The 27,775-nt window shown below is 34.7% G+C and overlaps 1 protein-coding gene across 1 annotated transcript in view; it reads right to left on the bottom strand.

Annotated features, from left to right (window-relative positions):
- Positions 1 to 27,775, bottom strand: part of LOC306864364 (tetratricopeptide repeat protein 28-like) — a 317,133-nt gene that overhangs the window by 277,273 nt on the left and 12,085 nt on the right. The window contains exon 2 of the mRNA XM_079408353.1: positions 437 to 724. Within this exon, the coding sequence (XP_079264479.1) occupies positions 437 to 724 (288 nt within the window). The remainder of the gene's footprint in view (positions 1 to 436; positions 725 to 27,775) is intronic.

The raw sequence follows: 27,775 nt of genomic DNA, 5'->3' as shown, positions 1-27,775 counted from the left end.
ATGAATCTAGTTTAATACATAGGCTTTTTTGCAATATGCTCTCTTAAAGCTACTGTGTTGTTTGTTAGTAAGTCTATCACAGCGTGCCCTTTTCCCGTTGCCAAGAGCAGACGAGCTCCTGCCGCAAGGCCACTACTGTGATCATTTTTCAGACGCTGACTTTGCCGTGATGTTCTGCTGTGAGTGCCTGTTAACATCACAGCTGAGAAATGTTAAGCAAAGAGGCGATTTGGCAAAATCTCAAGCACTCGGCTCGCTGTACCTGCAATGAATGTTAAAAGAACAAACAAACAAACGGAAAACAGAGATGGTCTCTGCTTCTCTGAGCTCAGGAAAAAACAGCACAGAGCACATGAAGACGATGACCGAAGAACGAGGGACGTCTTCACCTGTAACCTGGAAAAAAAAGACACGAAGCCCTCCCCCACACACTCACCTTCGGCCATTTAGGGTTAAGGAGGCGGGCTTTGACTGCGTCGTCCAGGGCGGTCTGGTACTGGCCCAGTTTGAGGTGGGCGGCTGAGCGGTTGCTGTACAGGATGCAGTTCTGTGGGTCGGCGCGCAGGGCCTCGCCGTACAGCTTCACGGCCGTCTGGAAGTCTCCCAGCTGGCAGGCCTCGTTGCTTTGCCGCACCTTCTCCATGAACTCTGCCTTGCTGAGGCCCGGGCCATCGGCGGCGGCGTGCACGGCCCTGCCCAGTGCTCGTGGTCCAAACAGACCAAACTACCCATGAAGAGACACATCAGAGAGATGCATTAGTGTTTTTAAGACATTCAAAACAAGCTCTTTATTCAGCAAGTAAATTGATCAGAAATTACATAAGTCATTTATAATGTTATAAAAGATTTCAATTTCAAATAAAGAATCCTGACAATAACGTTGCACGGTTTCCACAAAAATACGAAACTGGTTTCAACATTAATAATAATCAGAAATGTTTCTTGAGCAGCAAATCAGCATATTAGAATGATTACAATACTGTAACTAAACTCCAAAAATGTTTTGGATGAAAGTTCAAAAGAACAGCATTTATTTGAAATATAATTTGTGACATTATAAATGTATTTATCACTTTTGAACACTTGAATGCATCCTCAAATAAATGGAACAACCTATTTTAATTCATAAATTAATGAATGAATTAATAATAATAATAATAATAATAATAATAATAATACGGTCACCGAGAGAGCTCAATGTGCTGCAAATAGAAAAAAACACCTGCAAATTAAGAAAACAACTTAGTCAATTTTACAACACATGCGCTGCAAATGCTCACAACACAACCGAATAAAGAAACGCACTGCAAATAAAATTCTTTATTTCTTTGAGTTGTGAGCATTTGCAGCACCTGCTGTCAAACTGATGAAGATGTTTTCTTGATTTGCTGGTGCTTTTTCTATTTGCATGTGTTTTCTGAAGTTGCAGTACGTTGAGCTCTCTCGGCCAGAGTATAATAATAATAATTATTATTATTTATTTATTTATTACCTTTATTTAACCAGGAAGAAACTCACTGAGATTAAAAATCTCTTTTTCAAGCGTGTCCTGTCCAAGATAGTACTATACTACAATAATGTTTGTAGTTGTACAAACAAAAACTTTTATTTTGGATGTGATTAATCGTTTGACAGCACTACTTATTTTACAATATGCACGCAAAAGAATAAAAGAAGATATTTGTAATTCACTGACAAGACGAAACTAATGCAGCAAGGTTCTCACCAGTACTTCTACATAATTTCAATTTGGTTAAATATCGGCTAATTAGCCAACCAAACCAGTTTATCTGTGTCCAGCAATGACTGAAGAATCTAACAAACATTACGTAGGTCATCTGTTAGGAAATAAGCATGATGATCCAGAACCGCAACTCCTGATATAAAGCTAGTAAGTAATATCAGACATATATGTTTTGTGGGAATCATAAATTCAATACTTAATGCTTGTAGCGGTGAGAGAAAAGCCTGGGAAAAACAGATTCGGTGACATCACACTCATTAACATATGACACCACATTTACATATCAACACCTATTCAGTATTCAGCAACTTGACACGCCCCTGAACGGCATTAAGCCAATCATAGGAGCAGTTATTTGCATGAAGTCTTAAAAGCACAGCCTAAGTGTGATGAATTGTTTTTGGTGCATCTTGACTGACATTATAATTGGGAAGAAATTGAACATGACCCATTTAAATAGAAACAATGCTGACTCATGTAGAATTCAGCTCACTTCTATGCCTGCATTTGTAGTGTTTAACATGTAGCAAAGCAGCTTTGCCGGGTTTTAGGATTATATTGGCAGGGGCAAGCACAAAGCGATCACAGAGGAAACCTTCTTCTTAATCTCCCTTGAAAAAACACAAAGCTCAACAGTACAGCCCTCCTGAAAGGCTGTAAGAACAGGCCATGAAACTGAAAGTCACAACAGCACACACTACTACAGAAATACTAGATGAATACAAATCAACTTCTATAAGACCAAGGTTTTAATCTTACCGAAAATGTACAAATGGGTGACAAAAATCATTAAAAAAATGTTATATCTGATAACTGATTGCATGAGCGATTTCAATTCAGTTGTCAATGTATTTGAAATGCTTTTCCACAATACATATTGTTCCAAAGTATTGTTCTGAGATGTTTATGTACATAAGGAAGAAACCTTGAGAGGAAATAATACTGTATTTGATGCATACATAAATGCTCAATCAGATACGTTTTTTTGTTTGGTTTGTCTCTTCTGCTCACCAAAGCTGCATTTAGGATATTGATAAATGTGACCCTGGACCACAAAACCAGTCATAAGGATCAATTTTTAGAAATTGAGATTTATATATCATCTGAAATCTGAATAAATAATATTTCCGTTGATGTATGGTTTGTTATGATGGGACAATATTTGGCTGAGATACAATTATTTGAAAATCTGGAATCTGAGGGTGCAAAAAAAATCTAAATATTCAGAAAATCACCTTTAAAGATGTCCAAATTAAGTTCTTAGCAATGCATTTTACTAATCAAAAATTATGTTTCGATATATTTACAGTAGGAAATTTACAAAATATCTTCATGGAACATGATCTTTACTTAATATCCTAATTATTTTTAGCATAAAAGAAAAATCTATAATTTTGACCCATACAATGTATTTTTGGCTATTGCTACAAATATACCCCAGCGACTTAAGACTGCTTTTGTGCTCCAGGGTCACATATGAAAAAAAATGAGGGGGAAACCCCCCCCCCCCCCCCCAGTAAAAACAGTAATATATTAAGTGTTACCATTAATTCTAATATTGACTAATTTGTTCATAAACATGATGCTGATTATAATTATATAGTAGAAATATTTTGCATATGCAAACATTGTGAATTTGTTATGCATGATATTTGATGTGACGAGCACATACGATGAATTGTACATCTGTACCATTTTCCCAGTTTTCAACAAAAATTGCATGTTTTAAGTGATAATCAAGCATTAAAACATAATGAACTGTAGCTGGATAAGCCATTAACAGTGTTTAAACTTAAACTAAGCCATTATTCCAAATTTTAGCTTAATCAGAATATATTAATTCATTTTATATTAATTTATACTGATGATAGAATGGCAATTATAGCTGATATGGTGAAGATTGCCTCTGTGCATCAAAGACTCAGTTAAGTGAGAACAGCAAGACAACGGCAAATGTCTAATTCAAAGAACTGCAAAGAAAAAATGGAAGAAAAATGGGTTAAAATTACTAAAGCCATTTCTTTCAAAATAATATCATATATTCCAAAGCCACAACGCCGACATCAGGCCATGCTCATTGTTTTGGCTGTGAGGTCGAATCCTCGGGGAGACACACACCAGTGGCTCCTGCTGACTTCAGAGAATGCAGGAAATTTATGACTAGCCACCTAAGAGCTTCACATCTGGAGAATTCCCAAGAGCGACAGGGAAAAACAGGGAGGGGATGGAGACGGAGAGAAAGTAAAACGGCAGGCGAAGAAAGCCACTCCAGCCTGTAATCTCACACACAGGCCACACCCCTCTTCCCTTCTGCAGGAATTCTGGGATAGCACAACAGGATAATTACTTCCAGAGAGGCCAGAAGGAAGAGCCGGAGCGCTAGAACGACAGCATGAAAGGAGGAGAGAAATGAAAACGGGCAGGAAGAAACACAGCGCATCAGTTAAAGGGAAACCGAGTGCAAAAAGAAGCACAGAAATGCGAGAGAAGCTGAATTTTGTAATGATTTACAACATCAAGAAGCAAAACCACTGAACAACAGAGAAGAATAGAAAAGAAAAATATAGCTGCGAGCAGCGATGACGGGCCCAAGCCGTCAGCATACGCCACCCCGGTGGCATCGATAAAACGGTGCCCAGCGAGCACACGCATCACAGTAACCCTCTGGCAGTTTGGTTTTAAGGGATACGGCAATTAAAGGGTTAATCCAAACCATCAACTCTGTGAAACACACACACACACAGAACAACATATAAAACTTTAAATTCTATGAAAATATATTTTTCATTGGTAGTTGATGTTAGTTAATGCATTTACTAATGCTAACAAATGAGAAATTATTATAGTTACCAAAGGTTTTAATGATTTATAAGCATTTTTTAATGATTTATTTTTCCATTAACTAAAATGAATAATTTTTTCTAACACAAATGAATAAAGTAAAAAATATATTGTTAATATTTAATGTTATTTGTGAATTAACCAATGTTAAAAAACAACATTATTTAACTGTTGTTAATTTACATCATTAATAAATATATACCATTTAATGTTGAAATCAATGTTTTAATGTTTAAAATCAATTCCAAAATGTGTTAATATATTAAATTTTAAAGTTTTATCTTTTGAACATGACTATTTTTCTAATATTAAAAATATTTTGTTCATTGTTAGTTCATTGTAAGTTCATACTATCAATGAAGAATTAACATGCTGTAAAATATATATTTTTCATTGTTAGTTCATGTTAATTAATGCATTCCCTACTGTTAACAAATGAGACTCAATTATAAAGTGTTATCAAAACCTTTAATGCTTTATAAGCATTTTTTAAGGATTTTATTGAGAAGTTTAAACAGACTCTCTCTCTCTCTCTCTCTCTCTCTTTCTCTCTCTCTCTCTCTCTCTCTCTCTGTCTCTCTCTCTCTTTCTCTCTCTCTCTCTCTCTCTCTGTCTCCCTCTCTCTCTCTCTCTGTCTCCCTCTCTCTCTCTCTCTGTCTCCCTCTCTCTCTCTCTCCCCCTCCACACTCACTGAACTCACACAGTCAGTCACTCACCCAGTCACCTACCGCACACATTAGAAGCACAGTGACAGGATATCTCTGATAAGTTTTAAAATTTTCTTCTCGCCATAGTGTACTGTAAATTCATGGAATTAATCACATATCCTCAGACTGTCTTGTTCTGTGTTTGGTGTGAATTTGTGGTTTCTGCTTGGAGGTGTATGAATTTGTTTACAGCCCGTTTTGAAAAAAAAAAAACACATAAAAAAAAAAAGCCGACTTCCTGTTGGTCGTAGCTAATGTCTGTAAATTAGAAAGTTGTCCGGCTTAATGTGAACAATTTATGTACCAAGTTTGGTGTCTGTAGCTATCATTATATATATATATAATCATTAATAATTATATTCCATTTAATGTTGATCAATATTAATTCCAAAATGTGTTAATATATTATTAAATTTTAAAGTTTCTCTTTTGAACATGACTATTTTTCTAACATTAAAAATATTTTGTTCATTGTTAGTTCATTGTAAGTTCATACTATCAATGAAGAATTAACATGCTGTAAAAAATTATATTTTTCATTGTTAGTTCATGTTAATTAATGCATTCCCTACTGTTAACAAATGAGACTTAATTATAAAGTGTTATGAAAACCTTTAATGCTTTATAAGCATTTTTTAAAGATTTAAAAAAAACAGACCCTCTCTCTCTTTCTCTCTCTCACCCAGCTCCTCAATCCACACAGTCACTGACAGCCCACCCCACCCCCACCCCTCACTCAGCAGCAGTGGCAGGGAGCTCTCACTCAGAAGCAGCTCTGATAGTTTTTAAATTTTCTCCTAAGCATAGTGTATTGTAAATTCATGAAATTAATCACATATCCTCAGACTGTATTGTTCTGTGTATGTAATTTTTTATGAAGTGTTTGGAAGCTGCTCTTAAAAGATAAAAAAAAAAAAAAAAATCTCTTTTTTACTGTAACTTTAATAAATTGCCATTAAATCATCGTTCAAGATATCCTAAATCCGTCCGCAATTTAGCATCTTCAGTATTTTGGCATCATGAGAAAAAATTTTTGGTGTGATTTACGTGTTTCTGCTTTGAGGAGTATGAATTTGTTTACAGCCCGTTTTAAAAAAAAACCCACATTAAAATAAATATAGCCGACGTCCTGTTGGTCGTAGCTAATGACTGTAAATTAGAAAGTTGTCCGGATTAATAAGAACAATTTATGTACCGAGTTTGGTGTCTGTAGCTAAAACTAACCCCCCCATTTTTGACAAAAGGTGGCGCTATAGAGTGCCTCTTCCACGCCCGTTTATGAGCTTTTTCCAGTGTCTAACTATCATTAATACTCATATGTGTGTTGAGTTTCATGACATTCTAAACATGTTATCTGCCTCAAAATCACCAGAAACGAATTTTCAACTTTGACACGTTGCCATGGCAACATAATTTTAGATATCAATATTCCCTTCACAGTTTTACATCGGCCGTGTTTTGACATTATTCTGGTGAAGTTTGAAGCAAATCGAGTAAAAATAAGATGCTGAATTCAAATCATTTTGAAAACGACACACTTCCTGCAGCCAGTTGGTGGCGCTATAACTTTCAGTCATAATAGTCACATCTATCCGATCGGCATCATACAACGAACAAATCAATGAAGTTTGATCTACATCATACAATGTATGTGGATGTTATTAGGCATTTCCTGGGTCTCATTTTTCGCCATAACTTCATCGCCTCGCCACGGGCAAACCGTTCGACATATCAAAAATATCTTCGCAATTTAGCGTCCCCAATGTCTTGAGATCATGTTCACCGAGTTTGGTGGTAATCGTATGGAAATCCTCAGAGGAGTATATCAAATTCCAGAGCATGCGCTTTTTAAACAGCCCTGAATAGCCGACTTCCTGTTGGGCGGACCCTAAGACATGCTGCGCGGAAGTTGTTCGGCTCAATGAGTTCTATATGTGTACCGAGTTTCATATGAATACGTGCAAGTATGTGTGAGCTATACATCAAGCTTTCTGACAATTTTCCAGGGGGCGCCGTAGAGCCCCTGTGCCACGCCCGGGTCCCAGCCTCAGCGGCGTCCTAATGGCCGCAGGTTCCAACGTGCGTGCCAATTTTCGAGAGTTTTCGGGCACGTTAAGGCCCCCAAAAGTGCCCGGATGATTGAAATAAAAAATAAAAAAAAAAATAAAAAAAAAAATAAATATAGCTGCGAGCAGCGATGACGGGCCCAAGCTGTCAGCATACGCCACCCCGGTGGCATCGATAAAACGGTGCCCAGCGAGCACAAGCATCACAGTAACCCTCTGGCAGTTTGGTTTTAAGGGATACGGCAATTAAAGGGTTAATCCAAACCATCAACTCTGTGAAACACACACACACAGAACAACATATAAAACTTTAAATTCTGTGAAAATATATTTTTCATTGGTAGTTGATGTTAGTTAATGCATTTACTAATGCTAACAAATGAGAAATTATTATAGTTACCAAAGGTTTTAATGATTTATAAGCATTTTTTAATGATTTATTTTTCCATTAACTAACATGAATAATTTTTTCTAACACAAATGAATAAAGTAAAAAATATATTGTTAATATTTAATGTTATTTGTGAATTAACCAATGTTAAAAAACAACATTATTTAACTGTTGTTAATTTACATCATTAATAAATATATACCATTTAATGTTTATCAAAATCAATTCCAAAATGTGTTAATATATTATTACATTTTAATGTTTTATCTTTTGAACATGACTATTTTTCTAATATTACAAATATTTTGTTCATTGTTAGTTCATTGTAAGTTCATACTATCAATGAAGAATTAACATGCTGTAAAAAATATATTTTTCATTGTTAGTTCATGTTAATTAATGCATTCACTACTGTTAACAAATGAGACTTAATTATAAAGTGTTATCAAAACCTTTAATGCTTTATAAGCATTTTATTGAGAAGTTTAAACAGACCCCCTCTCTCTCTCTCTCTTTCTCTCTCTCTCTCTCTCTCTCTCTCGCTCTCTCTCTCCCCCTCCATACTCACTGAACTCACACAGTCAGTCACCCACCGCACACATTAGAAGCACAGTGACAGGAGAACTCTGATAAGTTTGAAAATTTTCTTTTCGCCATAGTGTATTGTAAATTCATGAAATTAATCACATATCCTAAGACTGTCTTGTTCTGTGTATGTAATTTTTTATGAAGTGTTTTGAAGCTGCTCTTAAAAGATAAAAAAAAAAAAAAGTGTTCTTTTTTACTGTAACTTTAATAAATTGCCATTAAATCACCGTTCAAGATATCCTAAATCCGTCCGCAATGAAGCATCTTCAGTATCTTGGAAGCATGTGAAAAAATGTTTGGTGTGAATTTTTGGTTTCTGCTTGGGAGGAGTATGAATTTGTTTACAGCCCGTTTAAAAAAAAAAAAAAACACATAAAAAAAAAAATAGCCGATTTCCTGTTGGTCGTAACTAATGACTGTAAATTAGAAAGTTGTCCGGATTAATAAGAACAATTTATGTACCGAGTTTGGTGTCTGTAGCTATCATTATATATATATATATAATCATTAATAATTATATACCATTTAATGTTGATCAATATTAATTCCAAAATGTGTTTATATATTATTACATTTTAAAGTTTATCTTTTGAACATGACTATTTTTCTAACATTAAAAAGATTAATAAATGCTTTAAAAAAATTGTTCTTTGTTAGTTCATACTATCATGGAAGAATTAACATGCTGTAAAAATATATTTTTCATTGTTAGTTCACGTTAATTAATGCATTTCCTAATGTTAAGAAATGAGACCTTATTATAAAGTGTTATCAAAATCTTTAATGATTTATAAGCATTTTTTAAAGATTTTAAAAAACAGACCCTCTCTCTCTCTTTCTCTCTCTCACCCACTGGCTCAATCCACACAGTCACTCACACAGTCACTGACAGCCCACCCCACCCCCACCCCTCACTCAGCTGCAGTGACAGGGATCTCTCACTCAGAAGCAGCTCTGATAGTTTTTTAATTTTCTCCTCTGCATAGTGTATTGTAAATTCATGAAATTAATCACATATTCTCAGACTGTATTGTTCTGTGTATGTAATTTTTTATGAAGTGTTTGGAAGCTGCTCTTAAAAGAAAAAAAAAAAAAAGGTTTTCTCTTTTTTACTGTAACTTTAATAAATTGCCATTAAATCATCGTTCAAGATATCCTAAATCCGTCCGCAATTTAGCATCATCAGTATTTTGGCATCATGAGAAAAAATGTTTGGTGTGATTTCCGTGTTTCTGTTTGGAGGAGTATGAATTTGTTTACAGCCCATTTAAAAAAAAAACCCACATTAAAATAAATATAGCCGACGTCCTGTTGGTCGTAGCTAATGACGGTTAATTAGAAAGTTGTCCGGATTAATAAGAACAATTTATGTACCGAGTTTGGTGTCTGTAGCTAAAACTAACCCCCCCATTTTTGACAAAAGGTGGCGCTATAGAGTGCCTCTTCCACGCCCGTTTATGAGCTTTTTCCAGTGTCTAACTATCATTAATACTGATATGTGTGTTGAGTTTCATGACATTCTAAACATGTTATCTGCCTCAAAATCACCAGAAACGAATTTTCAACTTTGACACGTTGCCATGGTAACATAATTTTAGATATCAATATTTCCTTCACAGTTTTACATCGGCCGTGTTTTGACATTATTCTGGTGAAGTTTGAAGCAAATCGAGTAAAAATAAGATGCTGAATTCAAAGCATTTTGAAAACGACACACTTCCTGCAGCCAGTTGGTGGCGCTATAACTTTCAGTCATAATAGTCACATCTATCCGATCGGCATCACACAACGAACAAATCAATGAAGTTTGATCTACATCATACAATGTATGTGGACGTTATTAGGCATTTCCTGGGTCTCATTTTTCGCCATAACTTCATCGCCTCGCCACGGGCAAACCGTTCGACATATCAAAAATATCTTCGCAATTTAGCGTCCCCAATGTCTTGAGATCATGTTCACCGAGTTTGGTGGCAATCGTATGGAAATCCTCAGAGGAGTATATCAAATTCCAGAGCATGCGCTTTTTAAACAGCCCTGAATAGCCGACTTCCTGTTGGGCGGAGCCTAAAACATGCAGCGTGAAAGTTGTTCAGCTCAATGAGTTCTATATGTGTACCGAGTTTCATATGAATACGTGCAAGTATGTGTGAGCTATACATCAAGCTTTCTGACAATTTTGCAGGGGGCGCCGTAGAGCCCCTGTGCCACGCCCGGGTCCCAGCCTCAGCGGCGTCCTAATGGCCGCAGGTTCCAAGGTGTGTGCCAATTTTCAAGAGTTTTCGGGCACGTTAAGGCCCCCAAAAGTACCCGGATAGTCGAAATAAAAAATAATAAAAAATAAAAAAAAAATAAAAATAAATATAGCTGCGAGCAGCGATGACGGGCCCAAGCCGTCAGCATACGCCATCCCGGTGGCATCGATAAAACGGTGCCCAGCGAGCACACACATTACAGTAACCCTCTGGCAGTTTGGTTTTAAGGGATACGGCAATTAAAGGGTTATTCCAAACCATCAACTCTGTGAAACACACACACACACAGAACAACATATAAAACTTTAAATTCTGTGAAAATATATTTTTCATTGGTAGTTGATGTTAGTTAATGCATTTACTAATGCTAACAAATGAGAAATTATTATAGTTACCAAAGGTTTTAATGATTTATAAGCATTTTTTAATGATTTATTTTTCCATTAACTAACATGAATAATTTATTCTAACACAAATGAATAAAGTAAAACATATATTGTTAATATTTAATGTTATTTGTGAATTAACCAATGTTAAAAACAACATTATTTAACTGTTGTTAATTTACATCATTAATAAATATATACCATTTAATGTTTATCAAAATCAATTCCAAAATGTGTTAATATATTATTACATTTTAAAGTTTTATCTTTTGAACATGACTATTTTTCTAATATTAAAAATATTTTGTTCATTGTAAGTTCATACTATCAATGAAGAATTAACATGCTGTAAAAAATATATTTTTCATTGTTAGTTCATGTTAATTAATGCATTCCCTACTGTTAACAAAAGAGACTTAATTATAAAGTGTTATCAAAACCTTTAATGCTTTATAAGCATTTTTTAAGGATTTTATTGAGAAGTTTAAACAGACCCCCTCTCTCTCTCTCTCCCCCTCCACACTCACTGAACTCACACAGTCAGTCACCCACCCAGTCACCCACCGCACACATTAGAAGCACAGAGACAGGAGAACTCTGATAGTTTTAATTTTCTGCTCTCCATAGTGTATTGTAAATTCATGAAATTAATCACATATCTCAGACTGTCTTGTTCTGTGTATGTAATTTTTTATGAAGTGTTTGGAAGCTGCTCTTTAAAGATAAAAAAAAAAAGTGTTCTTTTTTACTGTAACTTTAATAAATTGCCATTAAATCACCGTTCAAGATATCCTAAATCAGTCCGCAATGTAGCATCTTCAGTATCTTGGAAGCATGTGAAAAAATGTTTGGTGTGAATTTTTGGTTTCTGCTTGAAGGAGTATGAATTTGTTTACAGCCCGTTTAAAAAAAAAAAAAACACATAAAAAAAAAAAATAGCCGATTTCCTGTTGGTCGTAGCTAATGACTGTAAATTAGAAAGTTGTCCGGATTAATAAGAACAATTTATGTACCGAGTTTGGTGTCTGTAGCTATCATTATATATATATATATATATATATATATATATATATATATATATAATCATTAATAATTATATACCATTTAATGTTGATCAATATTAATTCCAAAATGTGTTTATATATTATTACATTTTAAAGTTTATCTTTTGAACATGACTAATTTTCTAACATTAAAAAGATTAATAAATGCTTTAAAAAAATTGTTCTTTGTTAGTTCATACTATCATGGAAGAATTAACATGCTGTAAAAATATATTTTTCATTGTTAGTTCACGTTAATTAATGCATTTCCTAATGTTAAGAATTGAGACCTTATTATAAAGTGTTATCAAAATCTTTAATGATTTATAAGCATTTTTTAAAGATTTAAAAAAACAGACCCTCTCTCTCTCTTTCTCTCTCTCACCCACTGGCTCAATCCACACAGTCACTCACACAGTCACTCACACCCCACCCCACCCCTCACTCAGCTGCAGGCTGACAGGGATCTCTCACTCAGAAGCAGTCTAAGTCTAACTCTCTGATAGTTTTCAAATTTTCTCCTCTGCATAGTGTATTGTAAATTCATAAAATTAATCACATATCCTCAGACTGTATTGTTCTGTGTATGTAATTTTTTATGAAGTGTTTGGAAGCTGCTCTTAAAAGATAAAAAAAAAAAAGAAATGATCTTTTTTACTGTAACTTTAATAAATTGCCATTAAATCATCGTTCAAGATATCCTAAATCCGTCCGCAATTTAGCATCTTCAGTATTTTGGCATCATGATAAAAAATGTTTGGTGTGATTTCCGTGTTTCTGCTTGGAGGAGTATTAATTTGTTTACAGCCCGTTTTTAAAAAAAACCCACATTAAAATAAATATAGCCGACTTCCTGTTGGTCGTAGCTAATGACTGTAAATTAGAAAGTTGTCCGGATTAATTAGAACAATTTATGTACCGAGTTTGGGGTCTGTAGCTAAAACTAACCCCCTCATTTTTGACAAAAGGTGGCGCTATAGAGTGCCTCTTCCACGCCCGTATATGAGCTTTTTCCAGTGTCTAACTATCATTAATACTCATATGTGTGTTGAGTTTCATGACATTCTAAACATGTTATCTGCCTCAAAATCACCAGAAACGAATTTTCAACTTTGACACGTTGCCATGGCAACATAATTTTAGATATCAATCTTCCCTTCACAGTTTTACATCGGCCGTGTTTTGACATTATTCTGGTGAAGTTTGAAGCAAATCGAGTAAAAATAAGATGCTGAATTCAAAGCATTTTGAAAACGACACACTTCCTGCAGCCAGTTGGTGGCGCTATAACTTTCAGTCATAATAGTCACATCTATCCGATCGGCATCATACAAAGAACAAATCACTGAAGTTTGATCTACATCATACAATGTATGTGGACGTTATTAGGCATTTCCTGGGTCTCATTTTTCGCCATAACTTCATCGCCTCGCCACGGGCAAACCGTTCGACATATCAAAAATATCTTCGCAATTTAGCGTCCCCAATGTCTTGAGATCATGTTCACCGAGTTTGGTGGCAATCGTATGGAAATCCTCAGAGGAGTATATCAAATTCCAGAGCATGCGCTTTTTAAACAGCCCTGAATAGCCGACTTCCTGTTGGGCGGAGCCTATGACATGCTGCGCGGAAGTTGTTCAGCTCAATGAGTTCTATATGTGTACCGAGTTTCATATGAATACGTGCAAGTATGTGTGAGCTATACATCAAGTTTTCTGACAATTTTCCAGGGGGCGCCGTAGAGCCCCTGTGCCACGCCCGGGTCCCAGCCTCAGCGGCGTCCTAATGGCCGCAGGTTCCAATGTGCGTGCCAATTTTCGAGAGTTTTCGGGCACGTTAAGGCCCCCAAAAGTGCCCGGATGATTGAAATAAAAAAAAAAAAAAAAAAAAAAAAAAAAAAAAAAAATAAAAAAAAATATAGCTGCGAGCAGCGATGACGGGCCCAAGCCGTCAGCATACGCCACCCCGGTGGCATCGATAAAACGGTGCCCAGCGAGCACAAGCATCACATTAACCCTCTGGCAGTTTGGTTTTAAGGGATACGGCAATTAAAGGGTTAATCCAAACCATCAACTCTGTGAAACACACACACACACAGAACATATAAAACTTTAAATTCTGTGAAAATTTATTTTTCATTGGTAGTTGATGTTAGTTAATGCATTTACTAATGCTAACAAATGAGAAATTATTATAGTTACCAAAGCTTTTAATGATTTATAAGCATTTTTTAATGATTTATTTTTCCATTAACTAACATGAATAATTTTTTCTAACACAAATTAATAAAGTAAAAAATATATTGTTAATATTTAATGTTATTTGTGAATTAACCAATGTTAAAAAACAACATTATTTAACTGTTGTTAATTTACATCATTAATAAATATATACCATTTAATGTTGATCAAAATCAATTCCAAAATGTGTTAATATATTATTAAATTTTAAAGTTTTATCTTTTGAACATGACTATTTTTCTAATATAAAAAATATTTTGTTCATTGTTAGCTCATTGTAAGTTCATACTATCAATGAAGAATTAACATGCTGTAAAAATATATTTTTCATTGTTAGTTCATGTTAATTAATGCATTCACTACTGTTAACAAATGAGACTTAATTATAAAGTGTTATCAAAACCTTTAATGCTTTATAAGCATTTTTTAAGGATTTTATTGAGATGTTTAAACAGACCCTCTCTCTCTCTCCCTCTCTCTCTCCCCCTCCACACTCACTGAACTCACACAGTCAGTCACCCACCCAGTCACCTACCGCAAACATTAGAAGCACAGAGACAGGAGAACTCTGATAGTTTTTAAATTTTCTCCTCCGCATAGTGTATTGTAAATTCATGAAATTAATCACATCCTCAGACTGTATTGTTCTGTGTATGTAATTTTTTATGAAGTGTTTGGAAGCTGCTCTTAAAAGAAAAAAAGAAAAGAAAAGTTTTCTCTTTTTTACTGTAACTTTAATAAATTGCCATTAAATCATCGTTCAAGATATCCTAAATCCGTCCGCAATTTAGCATCTTCAGTATTTTGGCATCATAAGAAAAAATGTTTGGTGTGATTTACGTGTTTCTGTTTGGAGGAGTATGAATTTGTTTACAGCCTGTTTAAAAACAAAACCCACATTAAAATAAATATAGCCGACTTCCTGTTGGTCGTAGCTAATGACTGTAAATTAGAAAGTTGTCCGGATTAATAAGAACAATTTATGTACCGAGTTTGGTGTCTGTAGCTATCATTATATATATATAAACATTAATAATTATATACCATTTAATGTTGATCAATATTAATTCCAAGATGTGTTAATATATTATTACATTTTAAAGTTTATCTTTTGAACATGACTATTTTTCTAACATTAAAAAGATTAATAAATGCTTTAAAAAAATTGTTCTTTGTTAGTTCATACTATCATGGAAGAATTAACATGCTGTAAAAATATATTTTTCATTGTTAGTTCACGTTAATTAATGCATTTCCTAATGTTAAGAATTGAGACCTTATTTAATGATTTATAAGCATTTTTTAAAGATTTTAAAAAACAGACCCTCTCTCTCTTTCTCTCTCTCACCCAGCTCCTCAATCCACACAGTCACTGACAGCCCACCCCTCACTCAGCTGCAGGCTGGCAGGGAGCTCTCACTCAGCAGTCTAAGAGCTCTCTGATAGTTTTTTAATTTTCTCCTCTGCATAGTGTATTGTAAATTCATGAAATTAATCACATATCCTCAGACTGTATTGTTCTGTGTATGTAATTTTTTATGAAGTGTTTGGAAGCTGCTCTTAAAAGATAAAAAAAAAAAAAAATTATCTTTTTTACTGTAACTTTAATAAATTGCCATTAAATCATCGTTCAAGATATCCTAAATCCGTCCGCAATTTAGCATCTTCAGTATTTTGGCATCATGATAAAAAATGTTTGGTGTGATTTCCGTGTTTCTGCTTGGAGGAGTATTAATTTGTTTACAGCCCGTTTTTAAAAAAAACCCACATTAAAATAAATATAGCCGACTTCCTGTTGGTCGTAGCTAATGACTGTAAATTAGAAAGTTGTCCGGATTAATTAGAACAATTTATGTACCGAGTTTGGGGTCTGTAGCTAAAACTAACCCCCTCATTTTTGACAAAAGGTGGCGCTATAGAGTGCCTCTTCCACGCCCGTTTATGAGCTTTTTCCAGTGTCTAACTATCATTAATACTCATATGTGTGTTGAGTTTCATGACATTCTAAACATGTTATCTGCCTCAAAATCACCAGAAACGAATTTTCAACTTTGACACGTTGCCATGGCAACATAATTTTAGATATCAATATTCCCTTCACAGTTTTACATCGGCCGTGTTTTGACATTATTCTGGTGAAGTTTGAAGCAAATAGAGTAAAAATAAGATGCTGAATTCAAAGCATTTTGAAAACGACACACTTCCTGCAGCCAGTTGGTGGCGCTATAACTTTCAGTCATAATAGTCACATCTATCCGATCGGCATCATACAACGAACAAATCACTGAAGTTTGATCTACATCATACAATGTATGTGGACGTTATTAGGCATTTCCTGGGTCTCATTTTTCGCCATAACTTCATCGCCTCGCCACGGGCAAACCGTTCGACATATCAAAAATATCTTCGCAATTTAGCGTCCCCAATGTCTTGAGATCATGTTCACCTAGTTTGGTGGCAATCGTATGGAAATCCTCAGAGGAGTATATCAAATTCCAGAGCATGCGCTTTTTAAACAGCCCTGAATAGCCGACTTCCTGTTGGGCGGAGCCTAAGACATGCAGCGTGAAAGTTGTTCAGCTCAATGAGTTCTATATGTGTACCGAGTTTCATATGAATACGTGCAAGTATGTGTGAGCTATACATCAAGTTTTCTGACAATTTTCCAGGGGGCGCCGTAGAGCCCCTGTGCCACGCCCGGGTCCCAGCCTCAGCGGCGTCCTAATGGCCGCAGGTTCCAATGTGCGTGCCGATTTTCGAGAGTTTTCGGGCACGTTAAGGCCCCCAAAAGTGCCCGGATGATTGAAATAAAAAAAAAAAAAAAAAATAAAAAAAATAAATATAGCTGCGAGCAGCGATGACGGGCCCAAGCCGCCAGTGCATACGCCACCCCGGTGGCATCGAAAAACGGTGCCCAGCGAGCACACACAATACAGTAACCCTCTGGCAGTTTGGTTTTAAGGGATACGGCAATTAAAGGGTTAATCCAAACCATCAACTCTGTGAAACACAGACACACAGAACAACATATAAAACTTTAAATTCTGTCAAAATATATTTTTCATTGGTAGTTGATGTTAGTTAATGCATTTACTAATGTTAACAAATGAGAAATTATTAGTTACCAAAGCTTTTAATGATTTATAAGCATTTTTTAATGATTTATTTTTCCATTAACAAACATGAATAATTTTTACTAACACAAATAAATAAAGTAAAAAATATATTGTTAATATTTAATGTTATTTGTGAATTAACCAATGTTAAAAAACAACATTATTTAACTGTTGTTAATTTACATCATTAATAATTATATACCATTTAATGGTGATCAATATTAAAAAAAATTTAAGTTTTATCTTTTGAGCATGACTATTTTTCTAATATTAAAAATATTTTGTTCATTGTTAGTTCATTGTAAGTTCATACTATCAATGAAGAATTAACATGCTGTAAAAAATATATTTTTCATTGTTAGTTCATGTTAATTAATGCATTCCCTACTGTTAACAAATGAGACTTCATTATAAAGTGTTATCAAAACCTGTAATGCTTTATAAGCATTTTTTAAGGATTTTATTGAGAAGTTTAAACAGACTCACTCTCTCTCTCTCTCTCTCTCTCTCTCTCTCTATCTCTCTCTCTCTCCCCCTCCACACTCACTGAACTCACACAGTCAGTCACCCACCCAGTCACCTACCGCACACATTAGAAGTACAGTGACAGGATATCTCTAAGTTTTAAATTTTTCTCCTAAGCATAGTGTATTGTAAATTCATGAAATTAAGCACATATCCTTACACTGTATTGTTCTGTGTATGTAATTTTTTATGAAGTGTTTGGAAGCTGCTCTTAAAAGATAAAAAAAAAAAAGTTTTCTCTTTTTTCTGTAACTTTAATAAATTGCCATTAAAACACTGTTAAAGATATCCTAAATCCGTCCGCAATTTAGCATCTTCAGTATTTTGGCATCATGAGAAAAAATGTTTGGTGTGATTTCCGTGTTTCTGTTTGGAGGAGTATGAATTTGTTTACAGCTCGTTTTTAAAAAAAAACCACATTAAAATAAATATAGCCGACTTCCTGTTGGTCGTAGCTAATGACTGTAAATTAGAAAGTTGTCCGGATTAATAAGAACAATTTATGTACCGAGTTTGGTGTCTGTAGCTATCATTATATATATATATATATATATATATATATATATATATATATATATATATATATATATATATATATAATCATTAATAATTATATACCATTTAATGTTGATCAATATTAATTCCAAAATGTGTTAATATATTATTAAATTTTAAAGTTTATCTTTTGAACATGACTATTTTTCTAACATTAAAAAGATTAATAAATGCTTTTAAAAAAAATGTTCTTTGTTAGTTCATACTATCATGGAAGAATTAACATGCTGTAAAAATATATTTTTCATTGTTAGTTCACGTTAAATAATGCATTTCCTAATGTTAAGAAATGAGACCTTATTATAAAGTGTTATCAAAATCTTTAATGATTTATAAGCATTTTTTTAAGATTTTAAAAAACAGACCCTCTCTCTCTCTTTCTCTCTCTCACCCACTGGCTCAATCCACACAGTCACTCACACAGTCACTGACAGCCCACCCCACCCCCACCCCTCACTCAGCTGCAGTGACAGGGAGCTCTCACTCAGAAGCAGCTCTGATAGTTTTAAAATTTTCTCCTCTGCATAGTGTATTGTAAATTCATGAAATTAATCACATATCGTCAGACTGTATTGTTCTGTGTATGTAATTTTTTATGAAGTGTTTGGAAGCTGCTCTTAAAAAAAAAAAAAAAAAAAAAGAATTCTCTTTTTTACTGTAACTTTAATAAATTGCCATTAAATCATCGTTCAAGATATCCTAAATCCGTCCGCAATTTAGCATCTTCAGTATTTTGGCATCATGAGAAAAAATGTTTGGTGTGAATTTTTGGTTTCTGCTTGAAGGAGTATGAATTTGTTTACAGCCCGTTTAAAAAAAAAAAAAACACATAAAAAAAAAAAATAGCCGATTTCCTGTTGGTCGTAGCTAATGACTGTAAATTAGAAAGTTGTCCGGATTAATAAGAACAATTTATGTACCGAGTTTGGTGTCTGTAGCTATCATTATATATATATATATATATATATATATATAATCATTAATAATTATATACCATTTAATGTTGATCAATATTAATTCCAAAATGTGTTTATATATTATTACATTTTAAAGTTTATCTTTTGAACATGACTAATTTTCTAACATTAAAAAGATTAATAAATGCTTTAAAAAAATTGTTCTTTGTTAGTTCATACTATCATGGAAGAATTAACATGCTGTAAAAATATATTTTTCATTGTTAGTTCACGTTAATTAATGCATTTCCTAATGTTAAGAATTGAGACCTTATTATAAAGTGTTATCAAAATCTTTAATGATTTATAAGCATTTTTTAAAGATTTAAAAAAACAGACCCTCTCTCTCTCTTTCTCTCTCTCACCCACTGGCTCAATCCACACAGTCACTCACACAGTCACTCACACCCCACCCCACCCCCACCCCTCACTCAGCTGCAGGCTGACAGGGATCTCTCACTCAGAAGCAGTCTAAGTCTAACTCTCTGATAGTTTTCAAATTTTCTCCTCTGCATAGTGTATTGTAAATTCATAAAATTAATCACATATCCTCAGACTGTATTGTTCTGTGTATGTAATTTTTTATGAAGTGTTTGGAAGCTGCTCTTAAAAGATAAAAAAAAAAAAGAAATGATCTTTTTTACTGTAACTTTAATAAATTGCCATTAAATCATCGTTCAAGATATCCTAAATCCGTCCGCAATTTAGCATCTTCAGTATTTTGGCATCATGATAAAAAATGTTTGGTGTGATTTCCGTGTTTCTGCTTGGAGGAGTATTAATTTGTTTACAGCCCGTTTTTAAAAAAAACCCACATTAAAATAAATATAGCCGACTTCCTGTTGGTCGTAGCTAATGACTGTAAATTAGAAAGTTGTCCGGATTAATTAGAACAATTTATGTACCGAGTTTGGGGTCTGTAGCTAAAACTAACCCCCTCATTTTTGACAAAAGGTGGCGCTATAGAGTGCCTCTTCCACGCCCGTATATGAGCTTTTTCCAGTGTCTAACTATCATTAATACTCATATGTGTGTTGAGTTTCATGACATTCTAAACATGTTATCTGCCTCAAAATCACCAGAAACGAATTTTCAACTTTGACACATTGCCATGGCAACATAATTTTAGATATCAATCTTCCCTTCACAGTTTTACATCGGCCGTGTTTTGACATTATTCTGGTGAAGTTTGAAGCAAATCGAGTAAAAATAAGATGCTGAATTCAAAGCATTTTGAAAACGACACACTTCCTGCAGCCAGTTGGTGGCGCTATAACTTTCAGTCATAATAGTCACATCTATCCGATCGGCATCATACAAAGAACAAATCACTGAAGTTTGATCTACATCATACAATGTATGTGGACGTTATTAGGCATTTCCTGGGTCTCATTTTTCGCCATAACTTCATCGCCTCGCCACGGGCAAACCGTTCGACATATCAAAAATATCTTCGCAATTTAGCGTCCCCAATGTCCTGAGATCATGTTCACCGAGTTTGGTGGCAATCGTATGGAAATCCTCAGAGGAGTATATCAAATTCCAGAGCATGCGCTTTTTAAACAGCCCTGAATAGCCGACTTCCTGTTGGGCGGAGCCTAAGACATGCTGCGTGAAAGTTGTTCAGCTCAATGAGTTCTATATGTGTACCGAGTTTCATATGAATACGTGCAAGTATGTGTGAGCTATACATCAAGTTTTCTGACAATTTTCCAGGGGGCGCCGTAGAGCCCCTGTGCCACGCCCGGGTCCCAGCCTCAGCGGCGTCCTAATGGCCGCAGGTTCCAATGTGCGTGCCAATTTTCGAGAGTTTTCGGGCACGTTAAGGCCCCCAAAAGTGCCCGGATGATTGAAATAAAAAAAAAAAAAAAAAAAAAAAAAAAAAAAAAAAAATAATAATCCTTAGAAGAACAATAGGGCCCTGCGCCTTACTGGTTTGGGCCCTAATAATAATCCTTAGAAGAACAATAGGGCCCTGCGCCTTACTGGCTTGGGCCCTAATAATCCTTAGAAGAACAATAGGGCCCTGCGCCTTACTGGCTTGGGCCCTAAATATAGCTGCGAGCAGCGATGACGGGCCCAAGCCGTCAGCATACGCCACCCCGGTGGCATCGATAAAACGGTGCCCAGCGAGCACACACAATACAGTAACCCTCTGGCAGTTTGGTTTTAAGGGATACGGCAATTAAAGGGTTAATCCAAACCATCAACTCTGTGAAACAGACACACACACAGAACAACATATAAAACTTTAAATTCTGTCAAAATATATTTTTCATTGGTAGTTGATGTTAGTTAATGCATTTACTAATGCTAACAAATGAGAAATTATTATAGTTACCAAAGCTTTTAATGATTTATAAGCATTTTTTAATGATTTATTTTTCCATTAACTAACATGAATAATTTTTACTAACACAAATAAATAAAGTAAAAAATATATTGTTAATATTTAATGTTATTTGTGAATTAACCAATGTTAAAAAACAACATTATTTAACTGTTGTTAGTTAACATCAACAATAATTATATACCATTTAATGGTGATCAATATTAATTCCAAAATTAGTTAATATATTATTAAAATTTAAAGTTTTATCTTTTGAGCATGACTATTTTTCTAATATTAAAAATATTATGTTCATTGTTAGCTCATTGTAAGTTCATACTATCAATGAAGAATTAACATGCTGTAAAAAATATATTTTTCATTGTTAGTTCATATTAATTAATGCATTCCCTACTGTTAACAATTGAGACTTAATTATAAAGTGTTATCAAAACCTTTAATGCTTTATAAGCATTTTTTAAGGATTTTATTGAGAAGTTTAAACAGACCCTCTCTCTCTCTCTCTCTCTTTCTCTCTCTCTCTCTCTTTCTCTCCCCCTCCACACTCACTGAACTCACACAGTCAGTCACTCACCCAGTCACCCACCGCACACATTAGAAGCACAGTGACAGGAGATCTCTAAGTTTTAAATTTTTCTCCTCCGCATAGTGTATTGTAAATTCATGAAATTAAGCACATATCCTCACACTGTATTGTTCTGTGTATGTAATTTTTTATGAAGTGTTTGGAAGCTGCTCTTAAAAGATAAAAAAAAAAAGTTTTCTATTTTTTTGTAACTTTAATAAATTGCCATTAAAACACCGTTCAAGATATCCTAAATCCGTCCGCAATTTAGCATCTTCAGTATTTTGGCATCATGAGAAAAAATGTTTGGTGTGATTTCCGTGTTTCTGTTTGGAGGAGTATGAATTTGTTTACAGCTCGTTTAAAAAAAAAAAAACCCACATTAAAATAAATATAGCAGACTTCCTGTTGGTCGTAGCTAATGACTGTAAATTAGAAAGTTGTCCGGATTAATAAGAACAATTTATGTACCGAGTTTGGTGTCTGTAGCTATCATTATATATATAATCATTAATAATTATATACCATTTAATGTTGTTCAATATTAATTCCAAAATGTGTTAATATATTATTAAATTTTAAAGTTTATCTTTTAAACATGACTATTTTTCTAACATTAAAAAGATTAATAAATGCTTTTAAAAAAAATGTTCTTTGTTAGTTCATACTATCATGGAAGAATTAACATGTTGTAAAAATATATTTTTCATTGTTAGTTCACGTTAAATAATGCATTTCCTAATGTTAAGAAATGAGACCTTATTATAAAGTGTTATCAAAATCTTTAATGATTTATAAGCATTTTTTTAAGATTTTAAAAAACAGACCCTCTCTCTCTTTCTCTCTCTCACCCACTGCCTCAATCCACAGTCACTCACAGCCCACCCCACCCCTCACTCAGATGCAGGCTGGCAGGGATCTCTCACTCAGAGGCAGTCTAACAACTCTCTGATAGTTTTTAAATTTTCTCCTCTGCATAGTGCATTGTAAATTCATGAAATTAATCACATATCCTCAGACTGTCTTGTTCTGTGTATGTAATTTTTTATGAAGTGTTTGGAAGCTGCTCTTAAAAAAAAAAAAAAAAAAAAGAATTCTCTTTTTTACTGTAACTTTAATAAATTGCCATTAAATCATCGTTCAAGATATCCTAAATCCGTCCGCAATTTAGCATCTTCAGTATTTTGGCATCATGAGAAAAAATGTTTGGTGTGATTTCCGTGTTTCTGCTTGGAGGAGTATGAATTTGTTTACAGCCTGTTTTTAAAAAAAACCCACATTAACATAAATATAGCCGACTTCCTGTTGGTCGTAGCTAATGACTGTAAATTAGAAAGTTGTCCGGATTAATAAGAACAATTTATGTACCGAGTTTGGTGTCTGTAGCTAAAACTAACCCCCCCATTTTTGACAAAAGGTGGCGCTATAGAGTGCCTCTTCCACGCCCGTTTATGAGCTTTTTCCAGTGTCTAACTATCATTAATACTGATATGTGTGTTGAGTTTCATGACATTCTAAACATGTTATCTGCCTCAAAATCACCAGAAACAAATTTTCAACTTTGACACGTTGCCATGGCAACATACTTTTAGATATCAATATTCCCTTCACAGTTTTACATCGGCCGTGTTTTGACATTATTCTGGTGAAGTTTGAAGCAAATCGAGTAAAAATAAGATGCTGAATTCAAAGCATTTTGAAAACGACACACTTCCTGCAGCCAGTTGGTGGCGCTATAACTTTCAGTCATAATAGTCACATCTATCCGATCGGCATCATACAACGAACAAACCACTGGAGTTTGATCAACATCATACAATGTATGTGGACGTTATTAGGCATTTCCTGGGTCTCATTTTTCGCATAACTTCATCGCCTCGCCACGGGCAAACCGTTCGACATATCAAAAATATCTTCGCAATTTAGCGTCCCCAATGTCTTGAGATCATGTTCACCTAGTTTGGTGGCAATCGTATGGAAATCCTCAGAGGAGTATATCAAATTCCAGAGCATGCGCTTTTTAAACAGCCCTGAATAGCCGACTTCCTGTTGGGCGGAGCCTAAGACATGCAGTGTGAAAGTTGTTCAGCTCAATGAGTTCTATATGTGTACCGAGTTTCATATGAATACGTGCAAGTATGTGTGAGCTATACATCAAGCTTTCTGACAATTTACCAGGGGGCGCCGTAGAGCCCCTGTGCCACGCCCGGGTCCCAGCCTCAGCGGCGTCCTAATGGCCGCAGGTTCAAATGTGCGTGCCAATTTTCAAGAGTTTTCGGGCACGTTAAGGCCCCCAAAAGTGCCCGGATAGTCGAAATAAAAAATAATAAAAAAAAAAATAATAATCCTTAGAAGAACAAGAGGGCCCTGCGCCTTACTGGCTTGGGCCCTAATAATCCTTAGAAGAACAATAGGGCCCTGCGCCTTACTGGCTTGGGCCCTAAATAGTGTGTTCAGCTTCTCTGAGAGACTCTAAAGCAAGAAAACAGGGTCAGAAAGAGAAGTTCACCAAACCTGATGAGCCGCCCACATCGACAGCATTTAAAGACATCATTTACTCGCCTATGTAATAAACCAGCAAACACATTATGCCTCCTCCTAAAATACCTTCTTTTAGCCAAAATCTAAGGCAGTAATCTGTGCTTCCCAGACAATTTCAATCCCAGAATGCACTGCAACAAGCACTGTGAATCCAAAATGAATCCAAGATGTAAACAGTGTTGATGATTACGAATATATCTCATTCAGCAGCACTGGAAAGTCCTGATAAATGTTAGCTTAGCAACACATTAATGCTAAATTTGAATCAAGTGTTTCATGTGAAGAGCTCAATTTGCGTGGCACATATTACACCAAATAGAAATTTGGTGTAGAAACATGTTTCACTCAGAAATTGCAAGTAAATGTCAATTACAAGAAAAATGGCAAGTATTATCCTGTAAACATACCCCAATAATCTTTTGTTTTATTTCCAACTTAAACAAAACATTTTTTTCACAATACGGTGGACAGTAAAATGGATAAAATCACCTTACAATAAAACTTTAACGTCACCAGAAATGGTAAAAAAAAACAAAAATTAAATAAATAAATAAAAGAAGAAATACTTTATCCCCTGTTTTTCCCTACTTTACATTTTTATGTTATTATGTCAGTACTTGTATATTTGTATATCATCATTAAGTTATTTATTATTATTATTATATCTATTATTTTATTTTATTTTTTATTACTAGTAATATTTTGGATTGTTTTGTTGGGGTGGGTTTTAAAAGTTAAAAGAAATGCTTTCATCACACAAAATAAATAAAACCATTAAATTAAATTAAATCAGAAATTGTCAAATAAATACATAAATACACACATATATATACATATATATATATATATATATATATATTATATATAGCTATTATTTACAGAACATTCGTCACATAATTCAACGTCAACCACATAACCACATAAGACGTGCACACATTTGTATTTGTACAGTTCAATAGTCTTTTTCATGTCAAACATCTAATTAGGATTAAATAATTTCTCCATGGGATGGCCTCATGAGTCACAGATTAATGAGCCAAACTCTCAATTAAAAACTCAGTCAAAAAATATGAAAGTCAAAAAAAAAGAAGAAACGTTTTACACCAGAACAACCACAAACATTGTCAATTAATGCTTCTTTTAGCACTCCGATTGTCGTTTTGCAAATTCAGTTCTGTGGTGTGGTTGAACGTGTCCTATTGTTCTGAAGCTTCAGGAAAGTCTGGCGAGATCTACATCCACTCGTCCAGGGCCAGACACAGATAACAGTGTTAGCCGTATTTATGTTGGCCGCTGTCTATATGGGCAGATAATGAGAGCCTTGGTGGAGGTAATTCTGAACAGACAGATTTCCCGCGTCGGTGCAGAGATGGAGCCGGTGGTCATCTTCATCTTCAGCTGAGACAACAGAGTGAAGACCTCACAATGTAGATCAGCACGAGCACACGTAACATATGGAGCACATGTACAACTCCAGCTTCATCTGGCAGTCCAAAAATAACAGCCGTGAACTGACCACACACGTAATAATCGACATGCTGAATGTAGTCACGGGCTTCTCACTCATCTCTGGACACGGACTAATTCCATTAGTGATTTGATTGATTATCATTGAGTCCAAATGGCCAGAGAACGTCAAGACGGCACCAAATCTGAGCTCATGGTGGTCACGACCCAAACCAGCACTGTCAAAAAGGATCTTAGAATAACTTCACTATTGGATACACTTTCAATGTTTTATGAAAATATGACATTTTCATTTTGAAAATAAAGGGTTCAAAAAGACAAGCTGCAAAAATGTCTCCTTTTAATCATTTGGATATCACAAAAACAAATATGAAAATAAATTTAGTTATTTAAGAAATTCCATAATCATTTACACTGAAGTTTATAATAATTAACATACTATTTATTTATTTTTAATTATGTTCATATATTTTTATTTTAATATTAATTTTTAATATTTCATTTTAGTTATATATTTATATTTTTTTATTGCATTTATATTTTAATGTTCCCTTATGCTCACCAAGGCTGCAATCATTTGCTTAAAAATACAGTAAAAACATACAATACAAATGTGAGATATTATTTAAATTTAAAATAACTGTTTTAAATTTGAATATTTTGTCAAATTTAATTTAAATTTTAATCAAAGCTGAATTTTCAGCATCATTACTCCAGTCTTCAGGGTCACATGATCCTTCAGAAATCATTCTCATATGCTAATTTGCTGCTCAGAGCGGGTTTTACAAGCCTGTCTAGACCTGACTAATTGGAGTGTTTTTGAAGCTGCTGCAAACGATCTGGACGAGCTCACAGAGACTGTAACATCTTATATCAGTTTGTGTAAGGATATGTGCTTTCCTACCAGGACTCGTCTAACTTATAACAACGACAAACTCTGGTTCACTGCAAAACTCAGACAGCTCCGTCAGGCCAAAGAAGATGATTACAGGAATTGGGACAGAGTCTTGAATAAAGAGGCCAAATACACAATGGGAAAAGAGATCAGAGTGGCAAAGAGGAATTATTCTGATAAGCTAAGGATCCAATTCTCTTCCAGTGACACGGCTTCAGTGTGGAAAGGTCTGAAAGACATCACCAATTACAAGACACCATCCCCCAGCACTGTGAAGAATCAACAACTGGCAGACGATCTGAATGAGTTCTACTGCAGGTCTGAAAAAAGACCATTCACACCTCCTGCAACCCCCCTCTCCCCCACACCTGCACTGCAGATAAGAGAAGATGATGTGTGCCAGGTCTTCAAAAAGAACAAGAGAAGGTAGACACCAGGCCCAGACGGTGTAAAAATCTGGGCCTGGTGTCTGAAATCCTGTGCTGACCAGCTGGCCCCCATCTTCACACAGATCTTCAACAGATCACTGCAGCTGTGTGAAGTC

The sequence above is a fragment of the Barbus barbus genome, assembly GCF_936440315.1.
Source record: "Barbus barbus genome assembly, chromosome: 45".
Lineage (NCBI taxonomy): Eukaryota > Metazoa > Chordata > Actinopteri > Cypriniformes > Cyprinidae > Barbus > Barbus barbus.
Note: the sequence above shows the minus strand (reverse complement) of the source record. Positions and strands in the feature narration are given on the sequence as shown.